Source organism: Notolabrus celidotus, chromosome 20 (genome assembly GCF_009762535.1).
Source record: "Notolabrus celidotus isolate fNotCel1 chromosome 20, fNotCel1.pri, whole genome shotgun sequence".
NCBI lineage: Eukaryota > Metazoa > Chordata > Actinopteri > Labriformes > Labridae > Notolabrus > Notolabrus celidotus.
The window spans coordinates 25,069,102-25,091,678 of record NC_048291.1 but is presented as its reverse complement, the minus strand read 5'-3'; the positions used below and the strand labels follow the sequence as shown (position 1 = coordinate 25,091,678).

The 22,577-nt window shown below is 41.5% G+C and overlaps 3 protein-coding genes across 6 annotated transcripts; 1 reads left to right on the top strand and 2 right to left on the bottom strand.

Moving 5' to 3' along the window:
• Window positions 1–1,158: 1,158 nt before the first annotated feature.
• Window positions 1,159–9,347, top strand: atxn7l3 (ataxin 7-like 3). Of its 2 annotated transcripts, XM_034711940.1 has the most exons (13): window positions 1,159–1,429; window positions 3,066–3,165; window positions 3,267–3,399; window positions 3,482–3,653; window positions 3,753–3,850; window positions 3,944–3,966; window positions 4,050–4,095; window positions 5,348–5,385; window positions 5,497–5,565; window positions 5,660–5,703; window positions 6,228–6,299; window positions 6,803–6,939; window positions 7,022–9,347. In XM_034711940.1, exons 1-13 carry the CDS (start codon window positions 1,422–1,424, stop codon window positions 7,258–7,260), a joined length of 1,179 nt encoding a protein of 392 aa, XP_034567831.1. In that variant the 5' UTR covers window positions 1,159–1,421; the 3' UTR covers window positions 7,261–9,347. The 2 variants fall into 2 exon arrangements, with proteins under 2 accessions (XP_034567831.1, XP_034567832.1); XM_034711941.1 differs by lacking the exon at window positions 6,228–6,299 and having other exon boundaries at window positions 1,160–1,429; window positions 7,022–7,636.
• Window positions 9,348–10,034: 687 nt separating this feature from the next.
• Window positions 10,035–15,992, bottom strand: tmub2 (transmembrane and ubiquitin-like domain containing 2). The gene is made up of 3 exons (XM_034712279.1): window positions 15,862–15,992; window positions 12,665–13,318; window positions 10,035–11,247 (listed from the first exon to the last, which is right to left on the bottom strand). Exons 2-3 carry the CDS (start codon window positions 13,300–13,302, stop codon window positions 10,866–10,868), a joined length of 1,020 nt encoding a protein of 339 aa, XP_034568170.1. The 5' UTR covers window positions 13,303–13,318; window positions 15,862–15,992; the 3' UTR covers window positions 10,035–10,865.
• A 1,850-nt stretch (window positions 15,993–17,842) lies between these two features.
• Window positions 17,843–22,557, bottom strand: asb16 (ankyrin repeat and SOCS box containing 16). 3 transcript variants are annotated; one of them, XM_034712277.1, is made up of 7 exons: window positions 22,407–22,557; window positions 20,227–20,581; window positions 19,886–20,153; window positions 18,803–19,211; window positions 18,601–18,684; window positions 18,187–18,297; window positions 17,903–18,088 (listed from the first exon to the last, which is right to left on the bottom strand). In XM_034712277.1, the coding sequence occupies exons 2-7, from the start codon at window positions 20,567–20,569 to the stop codon at window positions 17,903–17,905; spliced, it is 1,401 nt and encodes a 466-aa protein (XP_034568168.1). In that variant the 5' UTR covers window positions 20,570–20,581; window positions 22,407–22,557. The 3 variants fall into 3 exon arrangements, with proteins under 3 accessions (XP_034568169.1, XP_034568168.1, XP_034568167.1); XM_034712276.1 differs by lacking the exon at window positions 22,407–22,557 and adding an exon at window positions 20,739–20,999; XM_034712278.1 differs by lacking the exon at window positions 22,407–22,557 and having other exon boundaries at window positions 17,843–18,088; window positions 20,227–20,569.
• Window positions 22,558–22,577: the final 20 nt, after the last annotated feature.

Here is a 22,577-nt window from a genome sequence, read left to right as displayed (position 1 = left end):
GGAGGTTATCTTCCAACATCTGTGATCACTTGGTTCTGTCTGGGAGGGTGAATGAGGTCATTAGTACCAATGATGTGCATTATTATAGGGCCATAAATTATTTGGACATCTAAACATTTAATCCATGTAAGATTATTGAACATAGGTCTGTGCATTTCAAAGTAGCTCAAGCAACATCCTCTCTTTAGTCAAGGCTTTCCATCTGATGTTTGAAGCTGGTGAACCTGAGCTGCAGAGACGCGCGCAGGTTTCATGCCCGTCACTGGCCTGGTTCACTGAACTTTCAAAATAAAATCCTAATATTGCACTACCTGCGTCACACATATACTCTTGCAACCACAGCTTCTTAAAGCTAGTCTTCCTACATAATCTGGGCCCTATGATAATATACAGTTATGCTCATAAGTTTACATACCCTTGTCAGATGTTTACTCTGTGACTACGAACAGCAGCTTTAATATTAGCATTAGTATATCAGTAAAATATTTATTTTAGGACACTGGTAGCTAAGAGTGACTTGCAAGTATATTATTAGCTTGAATTAAAGCTGATACTTGAACATGTGTGGTGGCCATTTGTCATAAAAAACTCAAAGAATAATTAAAGTATCAAACTCAACTAAACTAAACTTAATCAAAGGGTCACTGATGCACCGTGGGGATGTGATGTACGCAGGCCAAAGAAGTCTAATGTCCATGCAAAAGTTCAGCGGTTTCAATGGTTTATTCTGATGGCAAGCAAGCAAACAAAGGGAACTAAGAAAACCACAGCTCCTGCTGCCTCTCTTGTGCTGGTAAAAGACCATAGGCCCACCCAGGTGCATGCCGGCCTTCTGCCACCTACCTACCTAAATAACCTCAGGTGCCCACAGTTCCTGATTACCAAACAAACAAAAGAAATACTAAATATACAAAAAATCGAAATGTACTAAACAAATGACTATCAAAAACTTAAATGAGTTATAAAAAGAAAAGTTTATATAAATCTAACAACTAATACTACTTATTAATTCCAAACTAAATAAACAAATAAATACAAAAAATAAACAAATAGCTCCAACAACATGATTAAGATGAGTAAAATTGTTACACCTTTGAAGCTTCTTTTAACACATGCGTAAGATCCACTGCTTTTATTTTGAAGGTTAAAACCGGAAGTCGGTTGCGTCACTCTGTGTTTGTACGTTTGTACCGTTGGCCTCCTCGTCAGTGTGGGTTTGTAACGTCTATGGTTCACCCGACACCTGCTATGTTTACATGATATTTACATGGTTTAAACAGGTCACCACACTCTCTGTTTAACGGACTGTAAAGCCGGTTGGTGCTGAGACCCGGACACCGTGTTTGTTTAGTTCCATGTGGGCTGACACGGGGATGGTGCCTCCCTCAGAGAGAGTGCCTGGTTCAGGCTGAGTTCTCGGTATGACCTGGTAAGAGGAAATGGTCTGTGGGTGAAATTAAAATGACGTCATTACAGTTTAACGTGTGTGTTGTTTGAACCTGAACGTGCTCAGGTTAGCCAGGTAGCTTCATGATGCTAACTCTGTAAAGTAAGCTAATGTTAGCTGATGTTAAACAGTGTCGAGTTTGCTAACTACTGTCACTACCTGCTCTCTTCAGGCTGATTTAAACTGATCTCTTACTGTCACCTGATGTGGTTATTTACTATAAACAAGGTTCATAGGATTGTAAACGAAAATATCAGCCTAATGACCAACATCTGACACATGACATCACCTTTATATTATTAATGAAGGTGTCGATTGTACGGAAGCCCCAAGCAGCCATGCATTCTGCATTTTGTTTACCACATTTTAACAACCAATTTTCCCTTCACATTTTTAGTCAGCTGTCTTCTCATAGACCATGACCAATTTTCTGAGTATCTCAAGATGAAATATTAATTTTCTAGTGATCCAGAAAACTAAATAATTGTCTGGTAAATGTGATAGACCAGACTTGGACATGCCATAAAGCAATTTCTATGCCCATTTCTATGTTTGTTTTGTGCTTTTGATCTCTTTTAAATCTCTTCTGAAAACACAATTTTATTGCAGAGCCTTTCCTGATTTTATCTTAATTTTATTTTATTTGATTTGAGTTTAAGAAATATATTTTAAGATAATTGTATTCTCTTAGAGTTCTTTTAGGGTCATTTTATGTCTTTAAAATAAGTTTTAATGTGTGATTTCAGAAACTCAAATTAGCCACGCATTCTGTATTTTGTTTACCACATTTTAAACACCAAATTTACTTGAATATTTTTAGCAAGTTAATGTAAGCTGTCTTCTGAAGACCTAGACCAATTTTTTGAGTATCTCAAAATATGAAAAAATAAAAATAAAATAATAATAATAATGAGACATGCCATTTCCATGCCTATTTCTATGTTTGTTTTGTGCTTTTGCAACAAAACTGATTCATTTAAATCTCTACTTTTATTGAGCAGAGGCTTTCCAGATTTTATCTGAATTTTATTTTATTTTAATTGAGTTTAAGAAATATATTTTAAAATGATTGCGTTCATTTAGAGTTCTTTTAGGGGAATTTTTGCCTTTTAAAATATGTTTTGTTTCTTAATTTTGACTTGTGATTTCACGATCTGCCTGTTTTATTTTGCTGCCCATGTGTAGTGAAGTCAAACTTTATTTGTATAGCACATTTAAAAAACAACCGCAGTTGGCCAAAGTGTCGTACAAGCTTAGAAACACAATCAGTAAAAACAAATGATAAAAAAAAGAATAGATTTTAAGAACACAATAGATAATACAAGAAAAAGCCACAATAAATAAAAGCAAAAAAAGCACCTTTTGACTTGTGCTCTACAAATTAAATTATTAATAATAAAAAAAAAGGATTATTAACTCCATGGACACACAAGTTTAGATTATCTGATGTGAAGCTGATAGAAAAACAAAATATATATATATTTTTAAATGAAATGTCTGGATGAATATCTGCTTAGGGCTTTCATGTGATAGCTATTTTAAAGGTATTTTAATTGTTGTAATCTTAGATCTGCTTCCTTTAAAGATTTTAAATGTGTCTCTCTGTTAAAATCCTCAGGTCAGACTCTCATTACTCTGCCATCAAGATTTCCCATACAGACTTTCAAATGAAAATGGAGGATATGCCCCTGTCAGGCCCAGACAACACCAAGCTGGAGGCGAGTAAATATATGAATATAGTATCTCTCTTCCTTTTTCTTTCTTTAATTGGTATGCAGTGTATATTTGTTTTTAATGTATCTATGTGTCCATGTTATAGGCCTTGGTCCATGACATCTACTCTGAGCTGGTGGAAGATGCCTGTTTGGGCCTGTGTTTCGAGGTTCATCGTGCTGTGAAGCAGGGCTATTTCTTCTTAGATGACACGGACCAAGAGAGCTTGAAAGAGTTTGGTAAGTGTTTTAGCCTCCAGTCAGTTCATATCCACCTATCTTTTCATTTGTCTTTGATGTATTGCTTTCACTTCTCTTCCAGAAATCGTGGATCAGCCAGGAGTGGACATATTTGGCCAAGTGTACAATCAGTGGAAGAACAAAGAGTGTGAATGCCCCAACTGCAAGAGATTGATAGCAGCTTCACGCTTCGCCCCACACTTAGAGAAATGTCTCGGGATGGGACGAAACAGCAGTCGCATTGCTAACCGCAGGTCAGTCAAGAAAGATGATTCAGGACTCATCCCTGAATTAATCTAAACTGAGTATAAACATCTGATCAGATTATTTAACTGTGTTCTGATTTTGAACAGGCTTGCCAGCAATAATAACATGAGCAAATCAGAGAGCGACCAGGAGGACAATGATGACCTCAATGATAATGACTGGTCGTATGGAGCAGAGAAAAAAGGTAAGGTTTGTTTTTTTTATTGATAAAGACTGTCATTATAAAAACTCCACACAAGTTTCTTACACATAATAAACTTTTTTTTTACTGTTACAGCCAAGAAGAGAAAGTCAGAAAAGGTACTTTGCATTAGATTTCCCTTTTGCAGACGGTATTAAATTGTATTTGTTCAAAGACGATCTGATTCTTTTGTTTTCTGCAGAATCAAAATTCCCCAAGAAGATCCAAATCTTTAAAACATAAAAATGGTGAGTCTGTCAGTCAGGTGTTTGATGTGTGCTGTGTTGAATAACTTTGGTCCGTGCATGTTAGTGGAAAGATTTCCCAGGGCAGCTGAATGTTTCCTCTCAGTTACATCTTGAAGCCTGAACATTGTGTAGTATAATTGAATGTTTTATGCACACAGTCTCATTCTCAAACTTTGTTTATTGATTTTCACATAGAAAAACAATCATTTCTAAAATTAGAAGTTGGTACATTTTCCATTTTTTTTTCCAGGAGCAAAGAAACACAGACAACATACAAAATACAAAACATCAAACAACCCCCCACCCTGACACATACTCCCTCCAGATTAACTACATAGAACTCCAAAAGTGGAGAATATAAGACAAGAAGTTAATATATTTAAAATAAACATCCATTATCTTGACTGCTTATCCCATTGGGGGTCACAGGGGGCTGGAGCCTATCCCAGCTGGCTTCGGGCGGAAGGCAGGGTACACCCTGGACAGGTCGCCAACCTATCACAGGGCTAACACAGAGAGACAGACAACCATTCATGCACACACTCACACCTACGGGCAATTTAGAGTGATCAATCAACCTGAGCATGTTTTTGGATTGTGGGAGGAAGCCGGAGTACCCGGAGAGAACCCACGCATGCACGGGGAGAACATGCAAACTCCACACAGAAAGGCACCCGCCCGGCCAGGGATTCAAACCAGGAACCTTATAGCTGTGAGGCACCAGCGCTACCCACTGCACCACCATGCAGCCCATGAACATGAAAACAATAATCTAAACATAGTAAGACACACCATGGTGATGCTCAATCTAAAGATACACAGCAAGGTGAGCGGTTGTCATTAGATAGAAAAGGATCCCAGATGTTTTGAAAGACATGAACTTTACCACCTGGGGTCAGCCTAATCTTTTCAAGTTTGAGAGTTTGAGAAAATAAAGCTCTTAATCCAGCTTGAATGGGTAGGTGTGTCAGAGGACTTCAATGCACGCAGTCTCATAAAGTAGAATACTGATATCTGCTCTACAAAGCAAACCACCATGTAGTGTTAAGCAAGGGAGCTGAATTTCATATCACAATGCAATACTCAGACTAAAAGTTGTGCAGGCTTAAAGCCAAACTTCTGGATTTTCATGAAACCAGGTGTGTGACGTTTGATCTTCAAGTATATAACAGAGTAATTTCACTTACACCTTACTGAGAGAGAACAAGAGGGGTCTGTTTTCCAGGGATGAACTCCTGTGTTTTATTTCCAGGTGACCTTGGAGGCAGCATCCCTTCAGAGACCTACAAGGTAAACAACATACCTTCTGTGTTGCATTCAAGAGCACACAGCTTGTTATAGTTATATTGTATGCACAGTGCAGTGTGTTGATAACGGTTCCTGGTGTGTCTTTCATTTCAGTACAACTACAACACTGGCATCAGTTATGAAACGTTGGGCCCTGATGAAGTCAGATCGCTTCTGACAACAGTAAGCATCCTGCACGACATGTCCAAGCATGTAGAGCTTTTACTTTACTTCCATGTTTTGATTATATGTTGATTATTTATGTTTTATTCCTCAGCAATGTGGGGTGATCTCTGAGCACACCAAGAAAATGTGCACCAGGTAATTACTGTCAAATCCTCCAGCACACACATCCACAGCTGATGAAATGTCTCCCCTGTCTGTGTGGTGCTTGTATTTCTGGGATAATGCACTTGAAGGCATTGAACACCTCACTCTCTGATGGTGTCGCCTCATTCTGATGGTTTCATGTGCTTCAGTCTGAGAATCATTGCTGCATGTGAAATCTGGACACATGATCAGTTTCATTCATGTGTTTGTGAAACTGATCATGTGCAGTGTGTTGGGACTAACTCCGGGGTACACAAGTGGCAACTCATGGGTCAAAAAAACATTTCTGGACCAGTGATTGACTTTTTTTTTAAAACACCAAATTCAGTAGAAACAATCAAAGGATCCTATCAGTGACCAACCTGTAACATTTCACAACCTCTAACCCCTCATCCCTGATTGGTCACTGATAGCGTCCGTCCCGCCTCCCTCCCTGGCTGTGTCAGGGCGATGTTGAAGCTGTGTGACGTTTGAGGGCGGCGTCAGATGTAAAATGCCACCTTGTGTCCCACCAGGTCTCAGCGGTGTCCCCAGCACACGGACGAACAGAGGAGGGCCGTCAGGGTGTTCCTCCTGGGGCCGTCCGCGTGAGTGTGCCCCGCCCCCTTCCTTACCTCCCCTCCCTCACCTACAAGTGTACTTAACTATAACCATGATTGAATGAGTGTGCAGGTGTGTTTTAATCGACTCCTGTGTGTGAGCAGGAGGAAAGTCCCCTACCATCAGTGTTTCTCCTGGAATAGTGCTTTCTTTTTAGTGCCACTCATCTTGTGAGACACATTTCACAACACTCTGCTTGTTCTGGCATTGATCTTCAATTTTGTGACATCCACAAGGGTGCTTTCAATTCCAGCTGAACTTGACATCTCTTTATTACGCTGCAACACTTTGCTTTAATGTGCCTTCATTGTTAATTTTGCACTTTGGTTTTAAAGAAGCTATATAAATAAATAACTTGACTTCAGTAGTGTCTGAAGCGTGAGACAAAAAGGCACTATAACAATACATCTCTTCATTATAGGAGGGTTTTTAAATGAGCACATTCGTTGAGGAGAAACTGAACATCCCTGTGTCTGTGATCATGTTTCAGGCCGTCCCTGCCTGATGCGGACGCCGTGGTGGAGAGCGACAGCTTCGACATTCCAGACAGACAGAGCGTGATGAGCCGCCTGCAGTGGGAAGACTCCCCTGATATCTCGCCTGCCGACTCTGCCTCCTCGAAAGCCAGTAAGGGAGAAGTAGAGCGTGACACATTAATGGATGAAACGTTCAAGTAGAGTAGATTGATCATTTTGTTTCCCTCTCACAGGCACCAACCATTCAGATTCAAGGATGCCTAAGAAAAAGAAGAAGACACCTCTTAGTTTGAACTCTGTGGGAGGCAGCGGAGGAGGAGGAGGAGTGGGAGGAGGAGGAGGAGGAGGAGGAGGGAGTCTAACAGGAGGCAGCAGCAGCAGCTCTCAGAGTAATATCAGCTTATCGACCAAAAAGAAGAGGCCCAAACTCCAAGCACCTTCAATCTCCAGCATCTACGACGACTTAAACTAGAATAAGCCCTCTTTGTTAGACCGACTTCTTTTAAACCTCTCCTCTCATGAGCACATTAGCAGGCCTGACGTAGAGCGGATGAGACTGAACTGTTCTTATTTACTTAAGTTTGACAAGGTAAGCAAGTCGATGAGGGATCCTCTTTGTGTTTAAGAGTCACAGAGTCCAGGCAGAGTATCTATATGAGCCTGTAGTGTAAGTCATATCACTAAGCAGACTTCACCTTCTATTTACCCAAGTATTTTGCACAGTTCAAGCAACACAGGCAGCCATTTCTAACACAGGACTTCCACCAGATCCGTGTCCGGTCGGACCTGGCTCTGCAGCATGGAGCAGGACTGCCGGACAGGTAATAACCGAATCAAGGATTCTCCTCCTCCTCTCCTCATCCATGTTGTCTTTCTGGTCCTCTGAAAACCTCTGACTTGTTGACTCCAGGCCTGGCTCCGTGCGAAATGACATTTTGTTGTCATAGTTAAGTTAAAAAACGATCTGGTGATGACACAGTGTTTTATTTTGAAAATTAACGGGATGTTTTCATTTTGTTTTGGTGCCTGACTTCCTGTCCTGCTCCATCTGCTCTGTTGAGATTAATGAATCATGCTCCAGCATCCGGCAAAAATAGAAGTCTTGTGTATCTGATCCGCTGCGTTCCAACCTGCTGGATTGCAGCTGGAACGCAATGGAGTGGATCCAGTGGAAGTTAACAGATTGATTAGAATAGAAACCTATCAGATCCTGTGCCGTGACGGATCTGAGACGGATCTGAGACGGATCTGAGACGGATCTGAGACGGATCTGAGACGGATCTGAGACGGATCTGAGACGGATCTGAGACGGATCTGGTGGAATTTAGCCTTAACTTATTAGATGAGATTGAAGTGCGGCTCTTTGAAGGAAAAGTTTGCAGAATTGAGATTTTGACAAAATTGAGAAAAGGTCATAAAAAAGTAACTTATAGAGAAAGAAACTGCTTGTAAAGAAGCACACAAATTGGACTAGATAGATAATAAATCATCACTTTTGATTCCAAGCCAAGCATGACTCGGGTCATGAGTGCAGCTTGATTAGCCTGGATATCCAAGTAAATTTGTCTCATGCCAAATTTAGATAGTTTCAAGCCCTCACACTTAGATCCTGTGACTTTAATCTTTCACACTCTCTTTGTTACCAATGTGAATTTAAACGGCTCTTAATTCAACCGTCAACACTTATTAACCACAGTACTCATGACTCTTGCTCCTCAATTCTAGCCTTGTGCTGCACTTTTGTGTCTGAGTGCCTCTTTATGCTGACTTGCATTTTACTGAGATTGTCACTTTTTTTTAGTTCAGTGTGTGTGTGTGTGTGTGTGTGTGTGTGTGTGTGTGTGTGTGTGTGTGTGTGTGTGTATGCACGAGTGGACTGTGTCTAAATTATTCCTATATATTTTCATAAGACTATGCATCAAAGAATGTGACTTTGTTGTAAAAGTATGAGTGCCATTTTAAATCGTCACCATTTTTTTGTTTACACCAACTTATATATTTAAGAGAAAGTGTGTGTACATGGTTTGTAAACAGTTTTTGGCTTTGGGGCACATGTACAGCTCTTGTGTATATACGACATGTGAGATAATCTTCTCCTCAGAATAACCCTTGACTTGCGTAGTTTCTACTTACAGATCACAGCGTACATGTGATCAGTGCTGCACTTCTTCTTCTTATTTATAAGGATGACTGTTCCATTCGATCAGTCCATCTGGAGGTTTCCCTCCTTAATACATCCCAGCTTGTTACATTGCCTTCTTGATTTTCATGTTGTGCTTCTAGTATTTAATGTTCCAGTATCGGCTGATGATTTTCAGACCCTGAAGTCTGTTGCTTTGAGTTGTAGCTGTCAAATATCATGAAATGATTGACGGTGCCTAATTTAATTCCCAGTATGGTTTTACGCTGACACACATTCGTGTTGAGGTCTGTACTTTGTCCTTTTGATCCTCTCCAGTGCGGTCTTGTGATGTGTGATAAAGAAACAAACTGTTCTCCACTTTCTTTGATAGAAATTACTCGACTTTTTCTTGGATGAAGTAAACAGATGATGTTCTCTTGTGGCTCCTTGTGTATCTGTATGCAGCGTGAATGACTTACACAACATCCATCCATCCATCCATCCATCCATCCATCCATCCATCCATTTCAGCTTATCTGGGGTCGGATGGGGAGGTAGCGGTCCAAGCAAATTGACCCAGACATCCCTCTCCCCAGCAAAACTTTCCAGCTCCTCCTGGGGAATCCTGAGGCGATCCCAAACCAGGTGGTAGATATAACCCCCAACCGAGTTCTGGGTCTTCCCCCGGGCCTTCTCCAAGTTGGACGTGCCTGGAAAACCTCTAAAGAGAGGCGTCCAGGAGGCTCAGCTGACCCCTTTGGCCGCGAAGGAGCAGCGGCTCTACTCCGAGCTTCCTCAGGATGTCTGAGCTCCTGACCCTCTCTCTGAGGTTGAGCCCAGCTACCCTTCGGAGGAAGCTCATTTCAGCCACTTGCATCCAAGATCTTCTTTCGGTCAAGACCCACAGCTCATGACCATAGGTGAGGGTTGGAACGTAAACCGACTGGTAAATTGAAAGCTTTGCCTTCCGGCTCAGCTCCCTCTTCACCTGACGCTGCATCAATCCACCTGTCGATCTCCCGCTCCACTTTACCCCCACTCTAGACCCTGAGATACTTAAACTCAACATCTTCAGGATAGGAATAAACAAAGTGTCCGGACTCCAAACAGAAACTGAAACCAGCTGGATTTGAAATGCTTTAATATGAGACGTCACTGAAGCCAGAGCAGTCCAGCATGATCAGGAGAAGGTCAATGTCCCACTCCAAATCTTTAAGTGCCAGATGCAGGTTCATTTGTTTCTTTCTATCATTTTTATTTACAGAAAATACACAACATATTTACAATATCTTCTCAAAAACTGTCCTGACTGGTGATTATTTAAATTAGCCTATCTCTACAGAGCGAGAGTTTCTGAAAAATAAAACATCTGACTTTTTTTTTTTTTTCCCCCAGGCTAGCACTCTGGCAGCTTTACATCCACGTTGGCTTTACATAGACTCATTCAAAAAACACAAAGTATGGAAATTAAGAAGAACTGGCACACACAGCACATGAGTGAGTGGTTCCAAACTGATTTCAATCCTTACGTCTAAGCAGGTTAACTTTAAATTTTTAAACACAGAAACAGTGGCGTATAAAACCGATGACACGGGAGAGCTTCAAGATCTTCAGCAACAGTAAAAGCAAACGAGAGACGGTGTTCGAGCATGGAGTGGACAGCAGAGATGTGTCTGTAGAGCGGCTAAGTCATGGTCGGCTTTAGCAGATTATTCTTCTCATGTATTTTACAATTGTTGATTTGTGTTATCTTGGAACATGCACAATCAGGCTCACCTAGCCACCCACACACACACGCACACACACTGTAGGGTCCAGTCAACTCTTGCATCCTCTCTGAGCACCTCTAAATATGTCCTCCCCCCCTCCTCCAGACGCCACCCACTGCTGTAGTTGTTTTTACATTACCTCACAACATTCAGCTGCAAAGCGCGCGCCCTTGTCTCTTGCCCGTTTCAGCGGCTGTGCATCCCGAATATCAGAAAGCTGAAGAACACAGTGACTCCCACGAGGGAGATGGTCGCGGGCGCGGTGAAGAACTGCCTGTAGTTGATGCGGAAGTACCACACCACGGCGAGTATCACCACGAACACGGGCACCACCAGGCTGCCGGTGCTGATCGCCACTCCGGCAGCCCTGAATCCTCCGGAGACTCCAGAACCAGCTCCCGACTGAGCGCCTTCCTCTGGAGCGGGCTCGTTCAGGGTCTGGGAGATGTGGCAGTGGATCACGCTGTTGTGTGCGATGTTCAGGGATAACAGAGTCTTCTTGGGGTCTTGCAGAAGCTGGCCTCTGTAGATGAGTTTAATTTGGTGCTCCCGACCTGAGAAGTATTTACTGGAGAGAAGAAGAAAGAGAGAAGTAGACATTAAAAGAGATCAAATGCGGTTATTGCTTCATGTATAGTTTAAAGGGATATTTCAGTTTTTTTGAAGTGGGGTCATATGAGTTACATTACACTATTGCTCCTGTTAGCCACAATGAGTGACAGTGAGCTCTTCTCCCCTAATGGGAATATTCCCAGATGACCAGCAGGCAAGCTAGGCTACAATTCTCTGCAGACGGGGACACCTATTTTGCGTAATTTTGCCAAAGTTGAGAAAATATGGTCCAGGCACGCATCACGGTGCAAATGCATGCACTACTAGAAAACATTGCAGCTCTTGACTTTGCAGCCAGAAACCCCCTTTGTTTTGGCACTATTTTCGGACGCACCTTGCAGACCGGTGTTCTTCCGCTGCATGAGCACGGATACACGCCGATCAGCTGTTTGGATCTGTCTGCACTTTTAGGAACAAAAACTACAAACTGCAAAAATGAGTGATTCAGACAGCGACGATGACATGCCGTTTACTGTGGACACAAGAGGATGTCTCTATGAACCAGAGTTTACAGAGGAAGAACTCCAGATGCAGACCCAACGTACCAACGAAGAAGAGAGGGACTTAGTGACAACAATACTTCAGGACCTCTCTGAATCAGAGGATACCAGCGGCTCACATACGGCTCCAGTCTGCATCACTCATCATCCAGAGTTCCCTGCCTTACAGGAGGTTTGCTTGTTTGAACAGCCGGGATAAAGACAGGTATGTACCATCTTTTAAATGTGCAGAAAAGTGAGTTTAACTCACTCTAAAGACCGATACCGCTACTTGATCCTGCTACGTGCTTGTTGATCCAAACAGCTGATCGGCGTGTATCCATGCTCATGCAGTGGAAGAACACAGGTCTACGGGGTGCGTCTGAAAATAGTGCCAATACAAAGGGAGTTTCTGGCAGCAAAGTCAAGAGCTGCAATTTTTTCTACTGGTGCATGCATTTGCACCGTGATGCGTGCCTGGACCAAATTTTCTCAACTTTGGCGAAATTCCGCAAAATAGGTGTCCCCGTCTGCAGAGAATTGTAGCCTAGCTTACCTGCCGGTCATCTGGGAATGTTCTCATTAGGGGAGAAGAGCTCACCGGCACTCATTGTGGCTAACAGGAGCAATAGTGTAATGTAACTCTTACGACCCCACTTCAAAAAAACTGAAATGTCTCTTTAACATGAGGAGTCCAACATCACTCTTATTTCTGTAGGATAAATATGAGGCTACTGAGTGTTAGCTTAGATTAGCATAAAGAATGCCAATAAAGGAAATCAGCAGTACCAATAGACAGGAGTGTTTCCTCTCATTGCATCCCACTCTCTAAAGAACGGTAAAGAGGCATGTTTCCCTTAATGCTGAAGATACATGCATGATTGTTTCACCCACCTCTTCAGTACTCCTACGGTATCCTGCGGCTCTACGACGGCCACCTCCTCCGTGTCATTCAAGAACTTCAGGCGGACAGAGATGGAAGTTGTTGTGGTCGGTGTGATGGAGTGGGATAACACCGGGATATGCAATAAAATCTTTTTCTCCTCCTCCTCCTCCTCCAGCTCTTCATCCTCCTCTTCTTCTTCCTCCTCCTCGTCCTCTACATCCTCCTCCTCCTCCTCCTCCTCCTCATCTGAAGCCTGCAGTCTTCTCGTCTGTGGTTGCTTGCTCTGTATGTCCAACAGCAGATCCGTCCTGACCCCTCCAGCTCCCTCCCCGGTCCCCTCGCCCTCCCCTCTCTCCGTCCCCGGCTCGCCGTCGTCCGGCTTGTTCTCCTGGGATTGCGGGGGGGCCTGCTGTTCAGAGGTATCAGAGCTGGAGGGTCCTCCGCTGTAGCTGTCCGGGCCGCCCAGCCCGATCAGAGAGGCGTGAGTGCCCACAGTGAGGATGGTGCCGAGTATGTGGTCCCCTCTGTCGGCCACGTGGGTCGAGATCCAAGCCAGGACGAGGGCCAGGATCAGAAGCAACATGCCTCCTGCTGCCGTCACCTCACCATCCATACCGTCCAACATGGTCAGTGCACACACCGCCATCTCTGTCCTCCAAAACCTGCAGACACAGATCACAAAACACAGAAGGATTAACACCATCGGTCGTCATTTTTTTTACAATTTAAACCTCCAGAAACTGATTGTTCCCCAGGTTTATGTGTCAGGTACTTTATGTTTCCTTGTTGACTACCTAAACAGCCCTTTAAATAAAATATATTTCAAGAATAAACACAATTAAAAGCATTCAGAAGGACTTGATTTGTAAAACAGAACATCAAACTGCTGCAACTTTATCATGCTCTTGTCGGCCCTGCTTTGTTTCTATGTTATCAAGATTTATGACACAGGACTCATCACTGAATGTCTTCAGAGACATGGAGGCTGGAAATATTATATCTCAATCTCAATCTAAAGGTTGGCGGTTCGATCCCAGCTCCTGCAGTCACATGCTGAAGTGTCCTTGGTTATAGTGACCTCAATATCATCCAAAACAACCAAATCAAATGTGTAAAATGTTGATATTTGGGGTCAAATTGACACTGATGCGTACATTTTTTTTTACAGGAAATTGGAACATATCAACATTTTAATTTTACATTTTCCCAGTTGTCCTAATTAAATTAGGAAAATTCATGAAATATGAAGCCAAATAAATTATGTTGGTCATTAATTTAGAGACATTAAACAGTGAATGGGGTCTAATTGAGATACCGCAGGTCTTTTCTTCCTGCAGTGGTCAGACTCTATAAGCAATAATATATATGTGTGTAAGACATGCTTATTTTTTACCTCTTTAATTTAATTTTAATTGCTAATAACCTTTTAATAATTGTTACATTATAGGCTCTTGTTTGCTTTATATATTTCTTTCTGTCTACTCTGTTACTGTGACACTTGAATGTCCCTGTTGTGGGACGAGTAAAGGACTATCTTATCTTATCTCTTATCTTAATTGACCCCCAGGATTAAGGAGGAGGGTTAATTTGCTTATTACTTGATTACTGATGAAATGTCCTGTATTATATCATGGTTACAACTAGGGATGCATGATATTATCGGCACGTTATCGGCTGATATTGGCTTAAAAATGAACTATCGGACATCAGCCAACACGCCGATATTATTAGCCAATAAGACAATGGTCTGCTGCACACATGTTGGGTACATGTTGGGTTCATGTTTTCAGTTCAATTTTAATTTAAGCAGCAGTCTGTGAGGTGCATGTAGCTGACTAATTTAGGCACACTTACTGTTAAAGAGTAAACATTTTATTTAATTTGGGTTTAATTGCTGTACAGTTGCACTTTGCAGATGTTCCCTGTGAACAGAGGTTAGGTTTACTTACTATGTCAAATGTGAAATTGGCCCACTGTTTGTGGGTTTTGTTATGATTGTCTAAGGGAGAGCATCATCCAAGTTTTAAGTAGGATGTATCTGTTTGTATGAATTTTGTTTGAAAGCAATTGTCATAAATAAATATGCAGTTTTAACTATGAAGTATTTTTCTTATTTTGCACAAGAAATGAATATTACATAATAAATGTGATAAGAGTGTCATCATAATACTGTAAACTAATTCAAATACAGAAGATAATTGATGATCTCTGCAATTAGGTGTGCAGAAAAAATGTTGGTATCAGTAATCAGCATATCATCTACTTACAACTTATGATCTATTCAATACTGTCTAACCTGTCACTTCACTAATACAGTATATATAGATCTGTTTACCTGTTTCTCAAAGCAACACTCCAAAAGATGTTAAAAATGCACAAAATGTTCAGATTGAGACGCTGAAAAATAAATAATCCTCATAAATAAAATATCAAAGACTTCTTCTCTGTCCATTATCTGGGTCACTTAAAAAGAAGAATGTATCCAAACATCCAGCCTGTCTCTCTCTCTCTCAGCAGAGGACTGTGTCCTGTTTGTTTCATGCCTGATTGAAAGTGTTCAGAAAACATTATGTTCAAAAAAAAAAACCTCTGACTGTGCAGCATGACAAAGGTTGCATTCAGATAGTTCACTGAGCCCTCCGGTCAGACCTACCTTACACAAGACATTGATTGGAGTTTACACAACCCTTTGGTTTCCTCACATCTGCACCTATGCATGCATATGATCCTATATTAGAACAATAATCCATACATGGTGACATTTTTGGATCACTTGTGGAATAAAGTCATATTACCACAGAGTTTAACTGTATATAAGGGATACAGTTGTGCAGGATGAGCAGCTCAGGATTTGTTAGAGCTGTTTATTATAGATGTTAAATCTGTGTTTATGCAGTCAGCTGTTCAAAGGAGTGTCAACACTCTCCTGCTGCCATGTTCAGAGTTATAGATGAGTGTTTGAGCTTTAAGACATCAACTATCTGTCACACATGCAGATCTTTGTCCTGAACACTTCTTAAGCTGCAGTTTCTAAAGAGCTGTTAGCTTGAGAAGCTAGCATACTTTGCTCACCGAATAACGACCTTCGGCGTTTTAAAACTCGGACTGCTCGACTTGTTTTCACTTCTTTAGTTTATAAAATGAAGTCAGGGGTCGAGGGGGAACGTGTGCATGTCTTTAGGACACAAATATCAAATGATCTTACCTGCCAGCTGCGAAATCAGAGCATGTTTGAGGACGAGGCTCAGTGCTGGCTAGTTAGCAGCTGCTTCTTCTTAACATGATAAAAACACAGCGACGCCGAGGGGATGTGACGTCATGACGCACCAAGTCGGGGCGCTTGTTTTGGTGGAGGGTCACGTGTTGCTCTGACTTTAACACTTTGAAACTTCAGCAGGTTTGTATGTGGGATCACTGGTCCTCTTATTTTACAGTATGTTCGTGTTTTGATACATCAAACAATATTTTATTACTTTTAAATAATTTAAAATGAACTTATAATGTGTTTCTACGGAAGAGGATTAGGGCCACTGAAAAAAAAAAAAAAAAAAGGGTCAAATTTTTTTTATTATTATTCTGAGAAAAAAGTCAGAATTCTGACTTTAAAGTGAGATTAAAGTCAGAATTCTGACTTTTTTCTCAGAATAATAATTTAAAAAAAAATTTTGACCCTTTTTTTTTTTTTTTTTCAGTGGCCCTAATCCTCTTCCGTATATTTCAGTATAAAATTCAACCTGATATTAACTTCAATGTTGTTATAAGGAGAAAATAGAATAATGTTTTTGTCATGTGGCGATTTATTAGAAGAAGAAGAAGAAGAAGAAGAAGACGAAGAAGAAGAAGAAGAAGAAGAAGAAGAAGAAGAAGAAAAGGAAGAAGAAGAAGAAGAAAAAGAATAATAAGAAGAAAAAGAATAATAATAAGTAGAAGAAGAAGAAAAAGAATGATAAGAAGAGGAAGAAGAAGAAGAAGAAGGAGCAGGAGGAGGAGAAGAAGAAGAAGAAGAAAAATAATAACAATAAGAAGAAGGAAAAATAAGAAGAAGAAGAAGAAGGAGAAGAAGAAGAAGAAGAAAAAGAATAATAATAATAAGAAGAAGAAGAAGTAGAAGAAGAAGAAGATGAAGAAGAAGAAAAATAATAATAATAAGAAGAAGAAGAAGAAGAAGAAGAAGAAAAAGAATAATAAGAAGAAGAAGAAGAAGAAGAAAAAGAATAATAATAATAAGAAGAAGAAGAAGAAGAAGAAGAAGATGAAGAAGAAGAAGAAGAAGAAGAAGAAGAAGAAGAAGAATACGTTTTATTTATATAACGCTTTTCAAAAAACTCAGACACTTCACAAATAACACACATTAAAATACAGAATAAAAGAAACAAAACAGAACAGTTAAAAGCAGTTCTGAAGAGGTCAGTTTTGAGCTTGGATTTCAAAGTTTGTAGGTCAGTGGAGTTGCGTATGTGTTTGGGGAGGGAGTTCTAGAGAGCAGGGGCAGCAATGGAGTAAGCCCTGTCGCCCCAGGTTTGGTGCTTGGTCCTTCAGGATGGGGAGAGGAGGTTTTCATTGGAGGAGCGGAGACCACGGGAGGGGTTGTGAGGGTGAAGCAGGTTAGTGAGATAGGAGGGAGCCAGGTGATGGAGGGCTTTGTAGGTCAGGAGGAGGAGGAGTTTGAAGTGAATGTGTTGGGGGACAGGAAGCCAGTGGAGGTTTTGGAGGACAGGGGTGATGTGATCACGGGAATGGGAGTGAGTGAGTAGACAGGCAGCTGAGTTCTGGATGTACAGGAGTTCATTGAGGACTTTGGATGATAAACCGTATAGGATGCTGTTACAGTAGTCGATTCTGGAGGTGATGAAAGCATGGATCAGGGTTTCAGCTGTAGGGAAGGAGAGTGGTGGGCGGAGTTGGGTGATGTTTTTCAGGTGAAAGAAGGCGGTTTTGGTGATGTGGTTTCGAATATGGGGTGATGGAGTCAGAGTGGTGTTATTAAATGTGAGGGAGAAGTTTTGGGTGGTTTTGGTGAGGGATTTGGGGCAGATGATATCTGATTTGTCGATCTGATTATTAGTGCTCACCCAGCAATCCAAAAGGTATACACAGATGACTATGACAAATCATTTTGATGGTACTTTCATGAGACATTTATGCTGCAAACAAATGTGGGTTCAAAAAAAGTAGCAGTAGAAACATTTAATCTTAATTTAAAATTGATTTAATTTCAAAGAGGGACTACAGATAAATATGTGAGGTCACTGGAGCGTCCCGTCGCTACACAGCAGGAGGTAACCCCTCACTGAGCTGGGAATGTCCAGTTTACTGATCACTGAGTGACACCGTGCTCCAAAGTTCAGACGCAGTACACAACGACAGAGATGCTGCAGAGAGCGTGGCTGACCGCTCTGCTGGCGCACCAAGTCGAAGAACGAGCGATGCTCCTGAGGCAGAGGAAGGACAAACAAACAACAGAGCACCTTATTGTAAACAAAGAGAGAGAGAGAGAGGAGGACTAAATTTAACACAGCAGACAGCTCACCTCATATATCTCGGTGCACAGAGAATCCATCCACTCACAGGGAGGGATGGATGTGTACGAGTTCAACATCACCTCCAGAGTGGCAGGAGAGAGGACGCACTGTTTTAGCATCTGAAAGAGGACAGAGGAAAGTCACATCTGTGCAGCTCTTCCTAAAACATGGCTTGTGTGAAGAGGAGTTCAAAACACAGCTGGGCCAAAGTTTATGGATTTTAATTTGAATGCATTTGTCAGGATGTGGAAAGGGCTTTTGTTGGATTATATCATGTTATGATGCACCAGGGTGGTCAGGGTAAGGAACTAGTTTGGGGTTTGGTTAAGTTAAAGAGAGAAACATAGAAACAGATTGATCAGCTGTCCTTCATGTGTGTTATAAAACAATAAATCAAACACATTTTGTTTGTTTCATTATACCGTTGGTGAAACTGGCTTTGCTCCATGATTAAGAAGTGACTGTGCTATTGCTTCTGGTTGCTGGTCCGGGTAATCTTCAACCACCTGAAATAACAAAAATGAAAAAATCATCCCACTGCCTGAGCTCTTTTTATTTTATTCTAAAAGTTCCTGATTGATAAAGCTCTAGTTAACCCCAATCTTCCTAACCTATCTGAGCTACCTGCAACAAACAGTCCATTGGTGTGTATCCTGCACTGTTGGACACATCTGCCCAGGCTCCATGCTGCAGCAGGATCTCTGCAACCCGTGGGCAGCAATTTGCACAAGCATTGTGCAGGGGCGTGTGCTTCTTCTTCCCCGCAGTCCTGGGGTCAGCTCCTGCACCCAGCAGGTTTTGAATCACACGTAAATACTGGCCCGCCTCAGAGGGCCTCTCAGCGCCAGAGCAAGCAGCATTCAGGGGGGTCTCTCCCTCCTGATTCGTGGCCAACACGTCGGCTCCGTGGTTGAGGAAGAGCTCCACGTGCTCCTCCAGGCCTCGCCGAGCAGCGAGGTGCAGCGGTGTGAGTCTGGACTCCCTCGACCTCACGTTGATCTCTGCACCTTTCTGTAACAGCAGCTCAGCACACCTGGAGAAAGGGACATGATGTGTTCACACGGTGTACCAGCATCAGTATCAACATGGATGTGATTCATGAAGGAACATCGTTTCATTTAGGTTATCTTTTTGCCTTTATTTGAGGAGAAATAAGGGCTGACACATCAAATCCTGCAGGAACTGGGATTTGATCCTATGACCAGTTTGCTTAGACTACAGCCCCTGTACATGGGGCAGCTCTTCCATAAGCTGAGATAAATAAGCGCCCGCAAGACCACCCAACAACCTCCTATATGTTTCTGTAACACAGGACAATTCTAGCCTCCTGATAGGTCAGTGCATTGACCGGTCAATGAACGTGGTACATTTTTGAATATTGCTTAACTTCAGTTAGTTTTCTTTCCTGTGAACTTTATTGTTTTAACATTTTTAGTGTAATAAAATTATATATTTGTGTTAGTTTTTCCTCCCTAACATCAATTTGAATTAGGATTCTTTTGTAAGAAGATGATTTGCATTTTTATTAAGCTCCATTCGCCTCTTCATAAAAATAATCTCTACTAAGACTTTCAATAAAACAATGGGACTGGTATCTTTTAAAGGTGGAATATATTTTCACTGTAATAGATGATTAGCATTACACTATGCATGACAGAGCAGCTTATTAATTTCAATATAAATTGTAGAAGCTGTTGCATTACTCACTGGAATGACTGGGCAGTGGTGCTGAGGTGTAGTGGAGCGCTGCCATCTGCTGACAGCACCTCAGGATCTGCTCCATGAGACAGCAGCAGCTGGACACAGACCGTATGGCCTCCTATGCAGGCATCATGGAGGGCCGTGCTTCCCCCGGGGTCTGCGTTCACCTCGGCATCCCTGAACAGCAGCTCCTCCACGCACCCTGTGTGTCCTCTGCTGGCAGCCAGGCGGAGCGCTGACGTTTGCTTGACCTTGGAGCTGAGAGTCCACATGCCTGGCACGAAACAGAAAAGCTGTCAAGTGTCAGATTCATGCGAGATAATAAGAGAGATCTTCTGGAATCATACCCAGTTCTGGAGCCCACACCATCTCCTCGTGCACAGTTTCCATCAGAGCGTTCACCATCCCAGGGTCCCGCAGCACTGCATACACTCCCTTCATATCCCCACACATGAAGGTGTTGTGAATGGCTGTGTCTCTGCACCGGACCTGAGGTGGAGGGGCCCGTACCTCCTGGAGGCGCTGCCCCTGCTGTTTTGGAGGAGGTCTGGGAGCCCGGGGAAGAGGGGCCCTGGTCATGGCTCTCCTGTGAGCCAACTCTTGCCGAGCATCTTCCCACTCCTGGAACTCTTTCTCCAGCCTCATATGCCGCAGTGAGGTAGAAGAGAAGGGAAATGTTTCCTTTGACATGGTGCCTTTAATCTGTGAATAAATCATCATACAGTTTTTAATCTGACATTTTTTCTATGTGGTCTGAGCTGAAAGTTCATGCAGTGAACTCCCTAGAGCACTGTGGACTTTTCTCTGAAACACTGCACTGTTCTGCTTAAAGAAAGGTCAGTCAGCAATCTCTACTCACCCCTCACTGGACTCAGAGGGGTCCACGCAGAGTTCAAGTAATAATTCCCATCATTTCAAATCAGCCTTACAGTCCTTCTAAGTCGAATATCAGAAGCAGAACACCAAATTAAACGCCCTTCATATGTGGTCGCAGTCACAAGATTGTTGCTCTAACTTCAACACTCAAAAGTTATAAATAGATCAGACTGCAAGCTGATACTTGTATTACTCCAAACGGCCACCAAACGGCAGTATTGATCCAGTGTTTGTGTTCAAAAGAAGACAGCCCTGAAAAACAAAGATCATAGACGGGTCAAGATGGACTACAACCCAGAGTGGTTCAAATGAGATCTCTTGAAAAATTTGTTTTGGAAGGAGTTATTTACAATGACTTTAGTTTGAGAATATCTCAGATTAAGAATGACATTAACCCTTAGTTAGAATTATAAATTGTGTAATGTAGGACTGCAAAAGCTCATACAGATAGGTACTCAACACTCACATAACCAAAGTCAGTCAGTCAGTCAGTCCTGCTATCTCCAAATAAGAAATATTGCAAAACTCAAACACTTCCTCTCTCACTCAGACCTCCAAAAAGTAATTCACGCCTTCATTTCATCACGTCTGGACTATTGCAACTCCCTGTTTCCGGTCTCAGTCAAAAATCCATTTCTTGCCTACACAGCTCATCCAAAACTCAGCAGCCAGACTACTAACCAACACCAAAAGACAAGACCATATCATCCCCACTCTCGCATCCATTCACTGGCTACCAGTTAGACATATTATTGATTTTAATCTTCGACTCATCACTTTCAAAGCTCTACATAGACTCGCCCCATCATACATTACAAATCCACTAACACCCTACAAACCCTGCTCGAACGTTCTTCAGGTAGATCTCTCCTTTCAGTTCCACCAGCTCGCCTTGTCACCAAAGGTGACAGGGTGTTTTAGGTCAGGGCCCAAAAACTATAGAACGCCTTACCTGAGGAAGTGAGGTCGGCTCAAACAGGACCTGCTTCTAAGTCACACTTAAAAACTTACTTTTATAGAGAGGCATTTTTAGAATAAATTAGCTGATTTTAATGTTTGTTTTGTTTTTGATTAGTTTATAATTGTTTTATTCTGTATCCAGTTTAACTGTTTTATTCACTGTAATTTCAGCACAACCTCACTGTATTTTTTCCACGCATTTTAAACATGTTTTTCCTTGCTTTTAATGCTATTTTAATCTCCCTGTCTATTTGTACCCTTGGTGTGAAGCACTTTGTAACTGTGTTTTGAAAGGCCCTATATGAATAAATGTATTATTATTATTATTATTATTATTATTATTATTATTATTATTATTATTATAATTTTTTTTTTTTTTTTATCATCATTATTATTCTGCCAGAACTTTTTCCATAGGTTAAAATACTTTCAAAAAGACCAACAGCAGCAAGCTATCTTTTTTACCATTGCCTATTACCAATATTTACATATAAGCAAATTTACCATTTTTGGGATTGTATTCGTTCCCATTTAATTTTAATTTTCCTATTGTTTTTATTTAAAATAATTCTATTATATAATAATGTCATATTATGTGTTAGTTATTGTTTGTTTCTTGTTGTGCAGCTGCCTCAACACTAGTTACCTGACTTTTGATGCTCCTATAACGTGTATGTGTGGAGTATTTTACCTATGTTGTTGATATTTGAAGAGTATTTTGCACCTACAGTGTGTATTATCCTTCACATCCATACAGCAGCTGTCTGTCTCCTCTAATCTGCCTTTCTTTCAAAGTTTAATTCGTCTAATAAACAGTAAACAGTCTTCTTCGGAGCCGGAAGTGCTTTGGAAGGAACGGTCT

Excerpts from the sequence above, each read along its gene's own strand:
- asb16 (XM_034712277.1), bottom strand. The coding sequence starts at position 20,569 with ATGTCAAAGGAAACATTTCCCTTCTCTTCTACCTCACTGCGGCATATG. Across the intron at positions 20,154-20,226 it reads GGTGTGGGCTCCAGAACTGG|GCATGTGGACTCTCAGCTCC; the intron begins GTATGATTCCAG and ends GTTTCGTGCCAG. Across the intron at positions 18,298-18,600 it reads CAAAGCCAGTTTCACCAACG|ATGCTAAAACAGTGCGTCCT; the intron begins GTATAATGAAAC and ends GTCCTCTTTCAG.
- atxn7l3 (XM_034711940.1), top strand. Across the intron at positions 3,967-4,049 it reads AGAAGAGAAAGTCAGAAAAG|AATCAAAATTCCCCAAGAAG; the intron begins GTACTTTGCATT and ends TGTTTTCTGCAG. Across the intron at positions 4,096-5,347 it reads ATCTTTAAAACATAAAAATG|GTGACCTTGGAGGCAGCATC; the intron begins GTGAGTCTGTCA and ends TTTTATTTCCAG.
- tmub2 (XM_034712279.1), bottom strand. The coding sequence starts at position 13,302 with ATGGCGGTGTGTGCACTGACCATGTTGGACGGTATGGATGGTGAGGTG. Across the intron at positions 11,248-12,664 it reads ACCGTAGGAGTACTGAAGAG|TAAATACTTCTCAGGTCGGG; the intron begins GTGGGTGAAACA and ends TCTTCTCTCCAG.